The sequence below is a fragment of the Ips typographus genome, linkage group LG5, assembly GCF_016097725.1.
Source record: "Ips typographus isolate SLU linkage group LG5, UJ_Ityp_2.0, whole genome shotgun sequence".
NCBI classification, from domain to species: Eukaryota; Metazoa; Arthropoda; class Insecta; order Coleoptera; family Curculionidae; genus Ips; species Ips typographus.
The window spans coordinates 13,614,470-13,630,337 of NC_138426.1; the positions used below are offsets into that span (position 1 = coordinate 13,614,470).

The 15,868-nt window shown below is 33.7% G+C and overlaps 1 protein-coding gene across 1 annotated transcript; it reads left to right on the forward strand.

Moving 5' to 3' along the window:
- The first annotated feature begins 4,434 nt into the window (after nt 1-4,434).
- Nucleotides 4,435-15,800, forward strand: LOC145729020 (homeobox protein aristaless-like 3). Its single transcript, XM_081979629.1, has 3 exons — nt 4,435-4,657; nt 8,422-8,642; nt 15,269-15,800. Exons 1-3 carry the CDS (start codon nt 4,570-4,572, stop codon nt 15,623-15,625), a joined length of 666 nt encoding a protein of 221 aa, XP_081835755.1. The 5' UTR covers nt 4,435-4,569; the 3' UTR covers nt 15,626-15,800.
- Nucleotides 15,801-15,868: the final 68 nt, after the last annotated feature.

The window sequence follows — 15,868 nt, forward strand, 5'->3', positions numbered from 1 at the left end:
ACTAAAAAATCGAGTATAGTCAGTTAAAAAAACAGTGTCAAAATTTGAACTGCTAGAAACACACATAATTCCGGATACATGAGAAGCTTTACTTTCTAGTTCAATGCAATCAAGTACTACTTACTTTTGAAATAAAAAACATTTTTCCAATTAATTATCACCCAATATGTGGTATGTTTGATCTAAATATTGTATGTTAATAGAGTGATATACAAATTATGTGACCTTTACGGACGTAAATAGCTGGCAGTTAGCATTATAGTGTTAAAAAAAACACAATTTACTTCCAAATATACCAATGCTGGAACCGAATATAAATGGTTCGTTTTTTAGTTAATTAGGTCTAAATAAAGAACCAGTTGGGTGTTTTAAGCAGATGGTGTTCTTACTAACCTAAATTTTAACTAAATTTAGGAGCTTATCAAATGATAAGTTACTTACAGGGTGAAACAAAATATGATTTTTGCTTGGACATTGTTGAATTTTGAAACTGTAACAACACATCAAAGTGTCGTTCATCAAGAGGACAGTTTCGATTAGATTTATTTATATGATTAAAGGTCGTCTACGCAAAAGAGGGGGTGTGTACACAAAGCAGGAACGTCAGCCTGGTAATGATAGGGTTATTAAAGTCTGGTGCCACAAACAGATTGTAACATAGAGGAAGAGTTTAATAGGACAGCCCTATCCTATTCCCGGATTAAATCATTAAAATTGCTCAGAGCGGTACAAAGTGAGTTTACCTGATGTAGTTTATAACGAAAACGTTTTAATGGGGTTAAAGAGAGAAACAAGTATTCGTTAATTACATGCACTTGGAAATTTCGCTTTTGACAAACTCCCTTTAGGGGCTGTCTTGACGTTTTCCTGTAATGACGAAAGTTTATTGCAAGTTATATACAAATTATATTGTTAGACAATAGGTAAGAAAAAGGTCGGAGGAGGGGGGGGATTAATTCGCGTAGTTTAATAACAAAGTCAAATACAACAATGAGAGAATCATATTTGTCGCGCATTTACATGCTCCGACGTCTGAAAGGAATTCAAATTTAACATTTCCAGTTGAAATTAATAACCGTCATTGTGTTCGCATTTCCAAACTCTTTGATGTTCGACGCATTTAAGGCATGCATTGTTAAAGTTGTCATTATGTTCACAATAATTAATTTCGAGCTATTAAAAGCCCGTCAAATCGTTATAATAGGGTCTTACTTCTTTGAATTTGTTAATTTTTAAATAATCGTTACAAATTTCTAGTTTTTATGCTGAGGTTTTTGTCTTTTAATTAGTTGGATTATTCTAACTTTTTTACTTTGTTTTAGAGAGTATAAAAACAATTCAAATACACATGTAATTTTGTTTACTACATGAAAAACAATTTTTTGACACCAAATACTCCATATGCTTTCTTCTCATTTTCCTAGTTTTGACATTTACATTAACTATAACAAAACAGGGAAATATAATACTTTAATATCCGACAGGGCTAATATTTCATCAATAATGACACCTATTAAAGACAATTATTTGAGAAATAATGCACTAGGGCGTTATTTTTCATAATATTTCAAAATTCACACTTCAGGTGAGGGCATTATTTTTTATAATGCCCTCGGTCGAAATTACTATAATATTTTTGGTCAAATTATTGTTGAATAATTTTTCAAAGAATATTTCCACCACTTTTTTTATTAACACTTTTTGATAGCTCTTCAAATATCAAATAACGGAACTACGTTTACTTGAAAAATCAAACTAGCTGAAAAACAGCCCCTTGGAGCATCTGTCCTGTCTGAACAAAATACCTAAATGCAATCTTGTAGAGCAAGAAGTTGATAACTCCTGCAATAACGGAGCTACACTCACTTGAAAAATCAAACTAGTTGAAAAACAGCATTTTGGTACATTCTGTCACTTTCTAAGCTGTAACTTCTTGAGGAGGCCTTTAAGGACAAATCTCCTAATGCAATCTTGTAGAGCATGAAATTTGCTACAAATTTCTATATTAGCACTTATTGATAACTATTGCAATAACGGAGCTACACTCATTTGAAAAATCAAACTAATTGAAAAACAGCATTTTGGTACTTTCTGTTACTTTTTGCACTGTAATTCTTTGAGAAAGCCATCAAGTATGAAAACACTTAAAATGATCTTGTGTAGCATGAAATTTGCTACAACTTTCTTTATTACCACAATCTGATAGCTCCTCAAATAACTCAATTACACTCACTTGAAAAATCAAACTAGTTAGAAAACAGCATTCTGTCACTTTCTGTCCTGTAACTTCTTGAGGCTTTTAAGGACAAAACTCCTAAATGCAATCTTTTAAAGCATAAAATTCATTAAAAGAGAGATTTTTTTCTTGCATTTAAATAAATTGGTTTGCATTTTTGGTAAATTATTTATTTTTTAGATACTCACATGTTGTTTGAATTGGGGATTGAGTTTTGTTGAAACAGCTTATTTTATTATTTTTTACGTCATTTTGGTTCGTTTTTGCTTGGTACTACTTTTAGTTCTTATAGCCAAACCCATAACGATAGTGAGTCATTTCAAGCAAATTTGAACCTAAATGACATTTCTTTCTATTTATACTACCTTACCAAATACAGAAAACTGTCTTGACTAGAAATTGTGGTTAGTCAAGAAAAATGAGCAAGCTAAAGCTACTTTTTTACCATTTTTTTCAGCAATTTACGAAAAATGTACACTAAACATCACTGTCACCGAATTAACCTCGAAATTATGTTTGAATTACACGTAATAACCAATTTTTAACACAACAATAAACTTGCGTCAATTCATTTCACATTACGAGAATCCTTTACACTTTAATAATCATTTATGTCAATTCAGGAAATTGTTTAACCGCCATTCGGATTTTAAATTGAAATTATCGGTAACTGGCAAATATTTAACGAACAATTTAACGCATTTTATTATGTTTACAGCCCCAATTGCAAATTGCTGCTAACTCTGTAAGACCACAGTACCTCGGTATAAATAACAGTTTTCTCACTAAATCCACCAGAAGTAATTGTATCAAAGCAAAGAGCATCACAGAGAAACGAATAAGTGAAATGCAGACCGCATACGCGGTACTTGCTTTACTGCTCGCAGTCCAAAGTGTCCTAGGACAACCGTTGTCCAGTCATGATGAAGGCAAGAAAGTGCAGAAACGCTCTCTGTACACAGAGAAAAATTTTGGCTTAACTGGCATGGAGAAAATCACCAAAAGGGCTGCTCCAGAAGAAGATGACATGGACAAAGCTGAAAGTGGTGTGTACTTTTTACCATCTTTTGCCAGAAGAGGCAAACGGTCCGTTCCAGAAGTAGATGACATGGATAAGGCTGAGAGTGGAGTGTATTTTTTACCATCTTTTGCCAGAAGAGGTAAAAGATCTACTCCAGAAGTAGATGATATGGATAAAGCTGAAAGTGGAGTGTATTTTTTACCATCTTTTGCCAGAAGAGGTAAAAGATCTACTCCAGAAGTAGATGATATGGATAAAGCTGAAAGTGGTGTGTATTTTCTACCATCTTTTGCCAGAAGAGGTAAACGTTCACTGGACCAACTAGGTGATATGGAGAATGCTGAAAGTGGAGTATACTTTTTACCTTCCTTTGCTAGAAAAGGTTTCAGACGATCTTAGATGGATTTGACGGGACTTTCACAATGACGACAGTGCACATCTTGGACACGACTTGATTAGATTAGTTCTGTAGTTTGAGTATTAGTAGATGATTGTCACTGTAGATAAATACACTTAGTGGAGCATGTAAAATGGACTTTGTGGCCAAAATCGAGATTTTTTTATTTATTGTTTTATGTAGTTTATAAGAACGCTGTGTTCTAGAATATAAATTTGTATTCATAATATTTGCTTTGATTGATGAGTGAGGAAGTAAAAATAAACTCATGGGAAAGGTTTTGTATTTCTGAAATGTCTAGACATGAATAAAACCATTTGAAAGAAAAAAACTGGTTTAATTAACACTTTGGCGTAATAAAAACTGATATAGCAGGATAATTTATAATTTCCTATATTAAAGGCTGATCGGTTCCCTTATCTGCCTAATTAGATGCTTTTCATACATAATTTTCCATACATATACACACCCAGATGATTTTATTACTGTTTAACAAACCTGCTTTCGTATAGATAAACATTATTAAAAACAAATTAATATATAACACCTGATAGCTTACGAGCAGCTTCTAATAAACTAATAATGTTTTAATAAACCGGCGTAATCAATTTAATTAACTGTTAACATTTCGTAAAATACACGCTATCGAATTGTTCAAACAAGATTAACTTTGGGGCCGGTCGGCGTGGTTAAATTTAGTGGAGAAGCATGCGTAAACAACGGAATTATTTTCATTGGTCTAATGGGAGAAGGCGGAGAGAAATTGCGAGGGTAGGTTTCGCTTCCCTCTGAGGGCTGTAAAATATTACTTCAGTAACATATAGCCTTCGGGACGAAGGAATTCAATTAAAGGGACTGATCAAGTCAAGCCAGCTTGATAAACTGATAGTTTGGAGGTTAATTCTGGTACAAGTTATGAGTAATTCAGTTCGAGAACAGAAATCGCGAACTGTGTATAGTATCGACCAGATTTTGGGATTCACATCTTCTGCTGAACACTGCGGTAAGAATTCGTTTACTAATTAAACTTATTACTCTTTAATTGCATTTTCCAATTTTGTTCATCCAATAAAAGAGCAGAACTGTAAACTGTCTAAAGGTTAAAAAATCTTTCAATCATTTAAATGTGCAAATTTACTGTTTAAAAAAAGTTCACAAAAGAAGTAATTACATTAATGCACTATCTTTTTTTGTATTTTATTTATAAAATTGACTTAACTTTGGCACATCAAAATGAATTGATGAACTACCTCTGTCTAGCAAGGTTAATAATTTTTTTAACTAATTTTGATTCTTGTTTAGTAGAAAGTAGAGAAAACCAATAGAAATGCTTGTTGAAAATGTGTAAATCCATTAAAACAAGATTTTAAATTAAATTAACCTGCGAAAATTTAGAGCTTTTTGACATTATTTTTATTTATTTGAAAGTTAAATGTAATCCCAAAAATGTTCTTTTCAAAACGTCAAAGTGTGTAATAATCGTAATGTGCAAATTTCCATTATTATACAGGGTTTTTCAATGAAAAGTAGCCACCCGGAATATCTTCCAAAATAATTTCTCTGTTAAAAAATGCTAAGACACGTCAACAAAGATTGCAAGGGGGACATCTTTTTACGTAGGATTTGAATTTCTGCCATCAGCCTCTTTGCCGCCATAGCCACCCCCACTAAATTTTAAAATGGCATCATACCCTGTGTGGAACTTCGTTGGAAAGGGTATTTCATAAGGAATTAATTGCACTATTTCCTTTAAAATGAGATGCAAGTCAATATTTTGACAGAAAATTCAAAATGGCGGCCTCGGACGCCATTTTGTCTGTCATTTCTTGAAACTACGTGAAATTTCCTTTAAAATGAGGTGCAAGTCAATATTTTGACAGAAAATTCAAAATGGCGGCCTGTAACGCCATTTTGTCTGTTATTTCTTGAAACTACGTGAAATTTCCTTTAAAATGAGGTGCAAGTCAATATTTTGACAGAAAATTCAAAATGGCGGCCTGTAACGCCATTTTGTCTGTCATTTCTTGAAACTACGTGAAATTTTCTTTAAAATGAGGTGCAAGTCAATATTTTGACAGAAAATTCAAAATGGCGGCCTGTAACGCCATTTTGTCTGTCATTTCTTGAAACTACGTGAAATTTCCTTTAAAATGAGGTGCAAGTCAATATTTTGACAGAAAATTCAAAATGGCGGGCTGGAACGCCATTTTGTCTGTCATTTCTTGAAACTACGTGAACATTGCTTTAAAATGAGGTGCAAGTCAATGTTTTGACAGACAATTCAAAATGGCGGCCTCGAACTGTCAAAAAATACAACTTTTTTATTTGTCAAGTTAAAGTTGACGTCTCGGTGTCATTTTATGTTAAAATTTCCCGGAAAAGACTCTGGTGCAGTCGGTTTTTTGATATCTCAAAAACTAACAGAGTTAGATCTAAAATTTAACATTTTAACTGTCTGTGTTAATTGGGTAAAATTTTTTTGCCAGGAACTCGGCCGGATTAAGGGACATGAAATCGGACTAAAAAATATTTACAATATAATATGTGATATTATGGTAAAGGAAATTTGATGCCCTCTAGTGGCCAAACGGTGTTCTCAATCAGCTCATGGGGGGACATTTTTAGAAAGCTTGAAATGCTCTATCTTTTGTTTTCTATGACATTTTGAGGTAACTTGTCAAATAAGGGAGTAATTTAGGATCAAAGCAAGGTGTGTCCCAAAATATGCGATTTTAGGGTGAAATAATTTTGACGTCTTCTAGCGTCCAAACGGTGTTATCAATCAGCTCATGGGGGGACATTTTTAGAAAGCTTGAAATCTGCTCTATCTTTTTCTTTCTATGACATTTTGACGTAGCTTATCAAATAAGGGAGTAATTTAGGGTCAAAGCAAGGTGTGTCCCAAAATATGCGATTTTAGGGTGAAATAATTTTGACGTCTTCTAGCGTCCAAACGGTGTTATCAATCAGCTCATGGGGGGACATTTTTAGAAAGCTTGAAATCTGCTCTATCTTTTGTTTTCTATGACATTTTGACGTAACTTGTCAAATAAGGGAGTCATTTAGGGTCAAAACGAGGTGTGTCCCAAAATATGTGATTTTAGGGTGAAATAATTTTGACGCCTTCTAGCGTCCAAACGGTGTTATCAATCAGCTCATGGGGGGACATTTTTAGAAAGCTTGAAATCTGCTCTATCTTTTTCTTTCTATGGCATTTTGACTGTCAAATAAGGGATTAATTTAGGGTCAAAGCGAGGTGTGTCCCTCCTTAGCATTTTTCCCCAGGGAAATTATTTTGGAAGATATTCCGGGTGGCTACTTTTCATTGAAAAACCCTGTATACTATTTTGTCCAGTAAACCTGTAATCGTCCTGTCAATTTTTAATTGTTATTAAAAATATTTTTAATTATCCACACAAAAGATTTAGAGAAAACTCGATATTTCAGATAAACTAAATGTAGATAAAGGAAACGTAACGAAACAGGAAATGTACAAAAGGTGAAAAACTAAAATAGTAAATTGATACTTAATTGAAAATAATCTCAATATACAGGATGATTCAAACTTGTTTTGAACGTTAAAAATAAAGATTTTTTAAACTCACTTTCATATACAAGGTGTTTGTACAAATTTTTCAACATTTGATAAATTATTTACCGGTGAATTTGGACACCTATTAAACCAATAATTGTGGTCAGTGGCGTAGTTTATTCGGTCGAAGAGAATTATTTGTTTTGTTAGTTTACCATCTAATTTGGTGTCACCCTGTATGTCACTGAAATATGTACATTTTTGAAAAAACCTTAACCTGATGTAATTTTTAGTATTTTCATTTTTGCTTATTTTAGAAGCATTTTAGAAACCTTGTAGAACTAGAAAATTATTTTAAAGGTAAGCGTTTATTCAAAACTAATCTAACTTTTTCCATTACTAACATGATAACAATACTATTATTGACCGATTTAATGGTTATTGTTCACCTAGGTCAAAAATAGAGTCTAATCTCTAGTTTTAGTTTGACACAAACAAAAAAGAACATATTATTCATCTAGGTAAATAATAATGTCAATGTCTATTATGACATATGCTTGACAGAGACAGATAATTTAGATTGTTTCTTCATGTTGTTGTTTTGTTGTTATCCTACAAGGATCATAAAAAATATGGTTAATAGTGGAAAAAATGCTATATTATCCACGGTTTAAGCAGCTTCTGTCTAATGTCTCAACCTTGGTTAATAATATACTATTACCTAATGAGAAATGTAAATTTTGTTTCAGTCTTGTAATGTTTTATTCATTTTTAGTAAATTTAATCATTTTTGACAACAGTGTTTTTTCATTAAATATTTTATTTGTTTCTATTCAGTTTTAAAGCTTTAGCAGCTCAACAAAGTAGTACAATCAAAAATAAACATCAATTCACCTAAACCTAATTAATTCGTAAAAGCTTAGTGAAATAACCTCCCCTTTTGATATTTTCATCGAGTTTCACATGACCGGAACACATTGTGAGTAATTACGTATCGTCTAAATCCCTTTAAAAAATTTCTAGTGCCTACATCGCTTACAATAAGCTTACAATTCGCTTTTAATCGGCTTAGTAGCTTAGTACCTGCATAATATACGAATCATCGAATCAGTTTTATTTGGGCCTACAGCTTTTTATTGAAAATGCCAATCGTAAAAGTGGAATTAGCCGATTAAACTGGGATTTAAATTTTTGAGCGTGATTATTATTAAAATAAAGGGGGAAACTGATTGCAGGTAGTTCAGCTGAAGAGGACAAACATAACCTGACTAACTCCAATGAAGCTTCGGACGACTTGGAGGAATCCAGACCGAGGAAAGTCAGAAGATCCAGAACCACTTTCACCACCTACCAGCTGCACATTCTGGAATCTGCTTTCGAGAAAACTCAGTATCCGGACGTGTTCACTAGAGAAGAATTGGCCATGAGACTGGACTTAACCGAAGCTAGAGTGCAAGTAAGTTATCCAAGATTTTCAAGCTGAAGGGTGACAGGCAATAATCGAATATTTGTACAGTTAAACCAACATAGTGGTCCCTCTTATAAGATTTTAACAAGGGAGGTCGAAGTGTTTTATGGTAATGCCTCCAGGCTACGCTTGTGAGAGATTTAATAAAGAGACTGGAGGGTTGGAGGGATTAATTCCAGTTGCCCAGTTTGTTGTTGAGTAATTAACTACTGTTAGCTGCCTTTTAAAGGCTAAATTTGGTATAAAGTTTTATTTTTGTAGGCAAAGAATTTTGTTTGATTCCTCTACATTCAAATTGATTGCACTATTAAATTTAGCAATATGTGCTGTTTTGGCAAAAAACCCCACTGCACATTAATGTTTGTACAGTGTAAGGTTGACAAATTAAAAGAAGAAGTTTTTGACTACATTTTGACGTTCGTACGAACCTCCTAGCTGTCATAGAAACCAAGTTAGGAGCTGTCAAATTGTGATACCTTCCGTATTTCTGGTACAGTTACACTGTTATATTTCATCTCAAATATATCGGTTATTTGTAATTTCTGAAAGAAAATTGTATTCAAATAAAAGAATGCTAAAATTACGGGCTATATTTTGACGTTTAAATGAACCTCCTAGCTGTCATAGGAACCAAGTTATGAGCTGTTTAATTATGACTATAAAATTTATTTACTTCCTCTGCTCTATTGCCCAGCCAATATTTCGCTTATTTGTAATTTTTGAAACAAAATGTGTAACTGTCATAGTAACCAAGTTAGCACGTGTCAAATAAGGACACCTGTCATTTTTCCTTACGTTTCTTTACACTCTTTTTAGCTCCTAAAATAACGGAGCTAACTTAGCCTTTTAGTTAGAGCAAGTTTAGAAAGTTTTTGACGTATATGACATTTGTCACGTGATACCAGAAGCCGATTTACTTAGACAGTCACGTGACAATAACTACAATGAAGATACTACATTTTCTCTTCAGCACTATAAGAAAACTGTGACACTAAAACCCAATTTACTTAGGCAGTCACGTAACCACTGTAAAAATTATTTCTATAAATTCTTGACACTTTAAGAATTTTGAAGACTTTGACTCTTAAAAGTCTTAAAGCCTTTCAGTTACAGCAAGCTTTGACAATTTTTAAAGTGACATTTGTCACGTGATGCTAGAAGCCTATTTACTTAGGCAATCACGTGACAATTGTCATAATAAGTACCATAAATATAAAAACTATATTTTCTCTTCTGTACTACAAGAAAACTGTGAAGACACTGATTTTTACAGCATCATGTCTTTGTTGAGTACACTTTGATAGTTTTAATATGACTGACAGTTACCACGTGACACTAAAACTCCGTGTACTTAGACGCTCACGTGACAACTGTCAAAATAATTTCTTTCTATGAAGTCTTGATACTTTAAGTACTTTGAAGACTTTTTGACACTTGAAGTTAGAGCAAGCTTTAACAATTTTAGACGTATGTGGCATTTGTCACGTTATACTAGAATTCCATTTACTAAGACAGTCACGTGACAATTGTCACAATAACTACCATGAAGATAAAAACTACATTTCCTCTTCAGCACTACAAGAAAACTGTGAAGACACTGATTTTTACAGTATCATGTCCCTGTTGAGCATACTTTGACAGTTTTAACATAACTGACAGTTACCCACGTGACACTAAAACCCAATTTACTTAGGCAGTCACGTAACCACTGTCAAAATTATTTCTATAAATTCTTGACACTTTAAGTACTTTGAAGACTTTTACTCTTGAATCCTTTTAGTTACGGCAAGGTTTGACAATTTTTGACGTATATGACATTTGTCACGTGATACTAGAAGCCCATTTACTTAGACAGTCACGTGACAATAACTACCATGAAGATAAAAAACTACATTTCCTCTTCAGCACTACAAGAAAACTGTGAAGACACTGATTTTTACAGTATCATGTCCCTGTTGAGCATATTTTGACAGTTTTAACATAACTGACAGTTACCCACGTCACACTAAAACCCAATTTACTTAGGCAGTTACGTAACCACTGTCAAAATTATTTCTATAAATTCTTGACACTTTAAGTACTTTGAAGACTTTCACTCTTGAAGCCTTTTAGTTACGGCAAGGTTTGACAATTTTTGACATATACGACATTTGTCACGTGATACTAGAAGCTCATTTACTAAGACGGTCACGAGACAATTGTCACAATCACTACCATTAAGAAAAACTTCATTTCCTCTTCAGCACTATAAGAAAACTGTAAAGACACTGATTTTTACAGTATCATGTCCTGGTGAGCATACTTTGACAGTTTTAACATAACTGACAGTTACCCACGTGACACTAAAACCCAATTTACTTAGGCAGTCACGTAACCACTGTCAAAATTATTTCTATAAATTCTTGACACTTTAAGAATTTTGAAGACTTTGACTCTTGAAGCCTTTTAGTTACGGCAAGGTTTGACAATTTTTGACGTATATGACATTTGTCACGTGATACTAGAAGCCGATTTACTTAGACAGTCACGTGACAATAACTACAATGAAGATACTACATTTTCTCTTCAGCACTATAAGAAAACTGTGAAGACACTGATTTTTACAGTATCATGTCCCTGTTGAGCATACTTTGACAGTTTTAACATAAATGACAGTTACCCACGTGACACTAAAACCCAATTTACTTAGACAGTCGCGTAACCACTGTCAAAATTATTTCTATAAATTCTTGACACTTTAAGTACTTTGAAGACTTTCACTCTTGAAGCCTTTTAGTTACGCAAGGTTTGACAATTTTTGACATATATGACATTTGTCACGTGATACTAGAAGCCCATTTACTTAGACAGTCACGTGACAATAACTACAATGAAGATAAAAACTACATTTTCTGTTCAGCACTATAAGAAAACTGTGAAGACACTGATTTTTACAGTATCATATTCCTGTTGAGCATATTTTGTCAGTTTTAACATAACTGACAGTTTATCACTAAAACCCAATTTACTTAGGCAGTCACGTAATCACTGTCAAAATTATTTCTAAAAAGTCTTGACACTTTAAGTACTTTGAAGGCTTTTTGACACTTGAGGTTAGAGCAAGTTTTAACAATTTTGTCACGGGATATTAGAACTCAATTTACTTAGACAGTCAGGTGACAATTGTCATAATAAATACCAAAAATATAAAAACTACATTTTCTCTTCAGTACTACAAGAAAACTGTGAAGAAACTGATTTTTACAGCATCATGTCTCTGTTGAGTGTATTTTGATAGTTTTAATATAACTGACCACGTGACACTAAAACTTCGTTGACGTAGGCACTCACGTGACAACTGTCAAAATTATTTCTATGAAGTCTGGACACTTTAAGTACTTTGAAGACTTTTTGACACTTGAAGTTAGAGCAAGCTCTAACAATTGTGGACGTATATGACATTTGTCACGTGATACTAGAACTTGGACAGTCACGTGATCATAACTGCTATAAGTTTTAAAATGTTGAGGAAATAGAAAAGAGTGTGAACAATTCAAGATTAAGACCGATTTACACTGTGGAGCTGATTTGAAGTAGGGGAGTGTAACAAAAGACGTACACCCTTAAAGACTGGGTAATTCGCTGCAATTTGTCTGATTATTCGAATAGCAAAAAGATCAACGAGCACAATCTTTCTTCACTTTGACCCTCAAGCCTTTAGCGAATCATAGAAGCAGAGTGAAATGCAATTAACTGGCAATATCGATTTTTCTCCCGCAGTGCCCGATTATAAAAAGCCTCCCCGTTTGAAACTTGGTAATATCACTTAATGCCCTTTTTCGCTACTGCGTTTTCAAAATCCGAACATAATAGTCTTATATGATTAGGCGTTTTATTCGGTAATACCCGACTAATGATGGACATTAACTTGAACTTAATTGGTAACAATTTAGATAATTAATCTGCCTTGTAGCTGTTGAAGTGGGAACGCAATTGCCCATTGTTCGCCACAATGGAGGTAATCGGAACTGGATCCGGCACTAGATTTTCTCTGATGTCTCATTTAAAGTGCCTCCCTGCTACGTATATAATGATGGAGGGCTGTCTCTTTTCATAATTGCCTTTTCAGCCTCGATTTAAGAACGACTGAATGCTTCGCACAAAAGGATATTTCAATATTTTACTTATGGATGATTTTTAATCTAACCCACCTTCTCAACCAGATTTTTTCTACACGAAACTGCAATTAAATCGATATTAACCAGCCAGAATGCTCTGGAACTGATTTCTCGTAACGATCTAAATCCCAACAAAATAGGAATAAACACGTTAAAGAAATTTTAATGGAAATATTCCGAATATATGCAATTTGCTAAACATTTCATAAAGGAACACGATCTTTTGATAACCACGCGATCAAATAACTTTGTCGGAATCACAAAATTCCTCAAAGCAGGCTTATATTTGGAATAGTGTATCATTATTGAGGACTTACACTTTTGTACAATAATTGTTTTTATAATTTTTGGGTTTTCATTAAAATATACCTACTTCAACTAATGCTATTTTTGCTTATTATCAATATTGTTTCTTATAGAATATTACGCACAACAGTGAGTAAAGCAAATTACGACAATAATTACATTTCTGAAAAATAAGTAACTATAGTCTATCCGGCGAACAAAAAGTAAGAGTAATAAAATTCGATGGGCAGCAACTTTGGTCGACCCGCATTACACTGTAAAACAAGTACGTAAAAGTCATCTTCGTATAGATTTCCAACAATTCATATACACACCACAAATCAAAGTAAATTGCGATGACGTCATACAAAGAGAAAAAAGGCGTTGTTGTTCCATGTCACGCATATCAAACAAATCAAATAATAGACTGTATAACGTTTTAACCATAGTAACTCAAAAACTGTCAAAGTCATTGACACTGACACTTGGTCACGTGACTGGGTAGACCAATAGGAAACTTTTTGTAGGTTAAGCAATTTTCGCTAAAACCACAAGTTTTCCAGATGTCAAGCAATTAGCGTGGGATTTTAGCAGTTTGTTTGTCCTCCAGGAAGTTATCCGTAAACATTGCCGATTGGGTGGATTAGGGTTGAACAGTTAGAATGGCGGTTGGAGGACACATTTGACTAACACTTACATTGACCAAAATTGTTCTAAAACGACTATTTAACGCCATTGAAATGTAAACCATTTTTCTCCCTGACTGTACCGAATATTGTAGTGTTTTTTTAGGTTATTAGATAAGGAATTTAATGAGGATTTCAAAAATGTGCTTAAAACTGTCATAAACCGTGTTAAACCGTGTTTCAGGTAGTTTAAACTTTGACAGCAATTTTTCCACTGAGTGTACTCGATTTTGTATTGTTTTTTTATGTCATTAAATAGGAAATTTAATGAGGATTCCAAAAATGTACTTAAAACTGTCATTTTCTCACTCCGTGTTGATTTTACGAGCGATTTTGTACCCGACTGTCTTAAAGTGTGTTTCTGACAGTTCAAACTTTGACAGCACTTTTCTGCATGACTGTACTCGATATCGTACAGTTTTTCATGTTATTGGATAGGAAATTTAATGACGATTCCAAAAATGTGCTTAAAACTGTCATTTTCTCACTCCACGCTGATTTTACGAGCAATTTTGTAGCAGACTGTCTTTAAGTGTGTTTCTGACAGTTCAAACTTTGACAGCACTTTTCTCCCTGACTGTACCCGATTTCATAGTGTTTTTTTTATGTCATTAAATAGGAAATTTAATAAGGATTCCAAAAATGTACTTAAAACTTTCATTTTCTCACTCCAAGTGATTTTGTCCTTGACTGTTCATTAAACCGTGTTTTAGGTAGTTTAAACTTTGACAGCAATTTTTCCACTGACTGTACTCGATTTTGTATTGTTTTTTTATGTCGTTAGATAGGAAATTTAATGAGGATTCCAAAAATGTGCTTAAAACTGTCATTTTCTCACTCCACGTTGATTTTACGAGCGATTTTGTAACAGACTGTCTTTAAGTGTGTTCTTGACAGTTCAAATTTTGACAGCAGTTTTCTCTTTAGCTGTACTCGATTTTGTAGTGTTTTTTTATGCCATTAGATAGGAAATTTAATGAGGATTCCAAAAATGTGCTTAAAAGTGTAATTTTCTCACTCCAAGTCGATTTTACAAGTGATTTTGTCCCTGACTGTTTTTTAAACCGTGTTTTTGGCAGTTTAAACTTTGACAGCAGTTTTCTCTCTAACTTTACTCGACTCCGTAGTGTTTTTTATGTCATTAGATAGGAAATTTAATGAAGATTCCAAAAATGTGTCTAAAACTCTCATTTTTTCAATACCAAAAAATTTACTAGCGATTTTATCCTTGACTGTCCTAAAATGGTGTTCTTGGCAGTTTAAACGTTGACAACTTCCTGTCTATACTTGATTTCGTTCAATTCTAGAAACTGGCAAATAGAGCAAAACAACTAATTTTGAAGAAGATATTATATTGTAAAACGGACCGGATATAGACCAATACTAATGGACGGGGCGGGTCAACCCCTCCTAATTTTCGCTTTTATTACTCCTAGGTTCGCCGGATGTAAGTATTTACTTACACGATTGTGTTTTTTTTTTCTAGGTGTGGTTCCAAAATCGTAGAGCAAAATGGCGTAAACGTGAAAAATCCCTAGGCCGAGAAACCAACGTGCTAATCCACTCGGAGCAGCAAGGCTTGGAATACCAAATGCACATGCTACCATCAATTAACGACTCTTTCTGGCCTAGAACGCAACTACCCCCAGTATACGGGAACACCTCGTTGGGCCTACCATGGATGGCCAACCAAATGGGTGTGCCCAACATACAAGCCTTCCTAATGACTCGATTTGCTTTAGCTGAAAGCGTAGCGAAATTCGGTTGTTTGAATGAAAAATTGAAAACTTCACCTCGAGAAACTGGATCGAGTGGAGAGTGTAGTCCTCCACCTCCTCCATAATGTTTTGTAGTAGAGTTGGAGGTTGTAGGGTGTGTAGTGTTGTTTAATCAAGGTTAGGATAAGGTTTGAGGAGATTTTGTTAGCTAGTCATTCTAAGTATAGATGTGTTTCTTTTGTTTCACCTTAAATCTGAATGTTATACAGACTGGATAATAAAGAGTATATTTTTATTAGTTTATTATTTGAAGCGTCTTTTTATAACCTAACCTTACCTTTATAACCTGATACTAACTAGTACTTTAC

Coding starts and splice junctions, on each gene's coding strand:
- LOC145729020 (XM_081979629.1), top strand. CDS start 4,570: ATGAGTAATTCAGTTCGAGAACAGAAATCGCGAACTGTGTATAGTATC. Junction 4,658..8,421: donor ATCTTCTGCTGAACACTGCG/GTAAGAATTCGT, acceptor AACTGATTGCAG/GTAGTTCAGCTGAAGAGGAC. Junction 8,643..15,268: donor TAACCGAAGCTAGAGTGCAA/GTAAGTTATCCA, acceptor TTTTTTTTCTAG/GTGTGGTTCCAAAATCGTAG.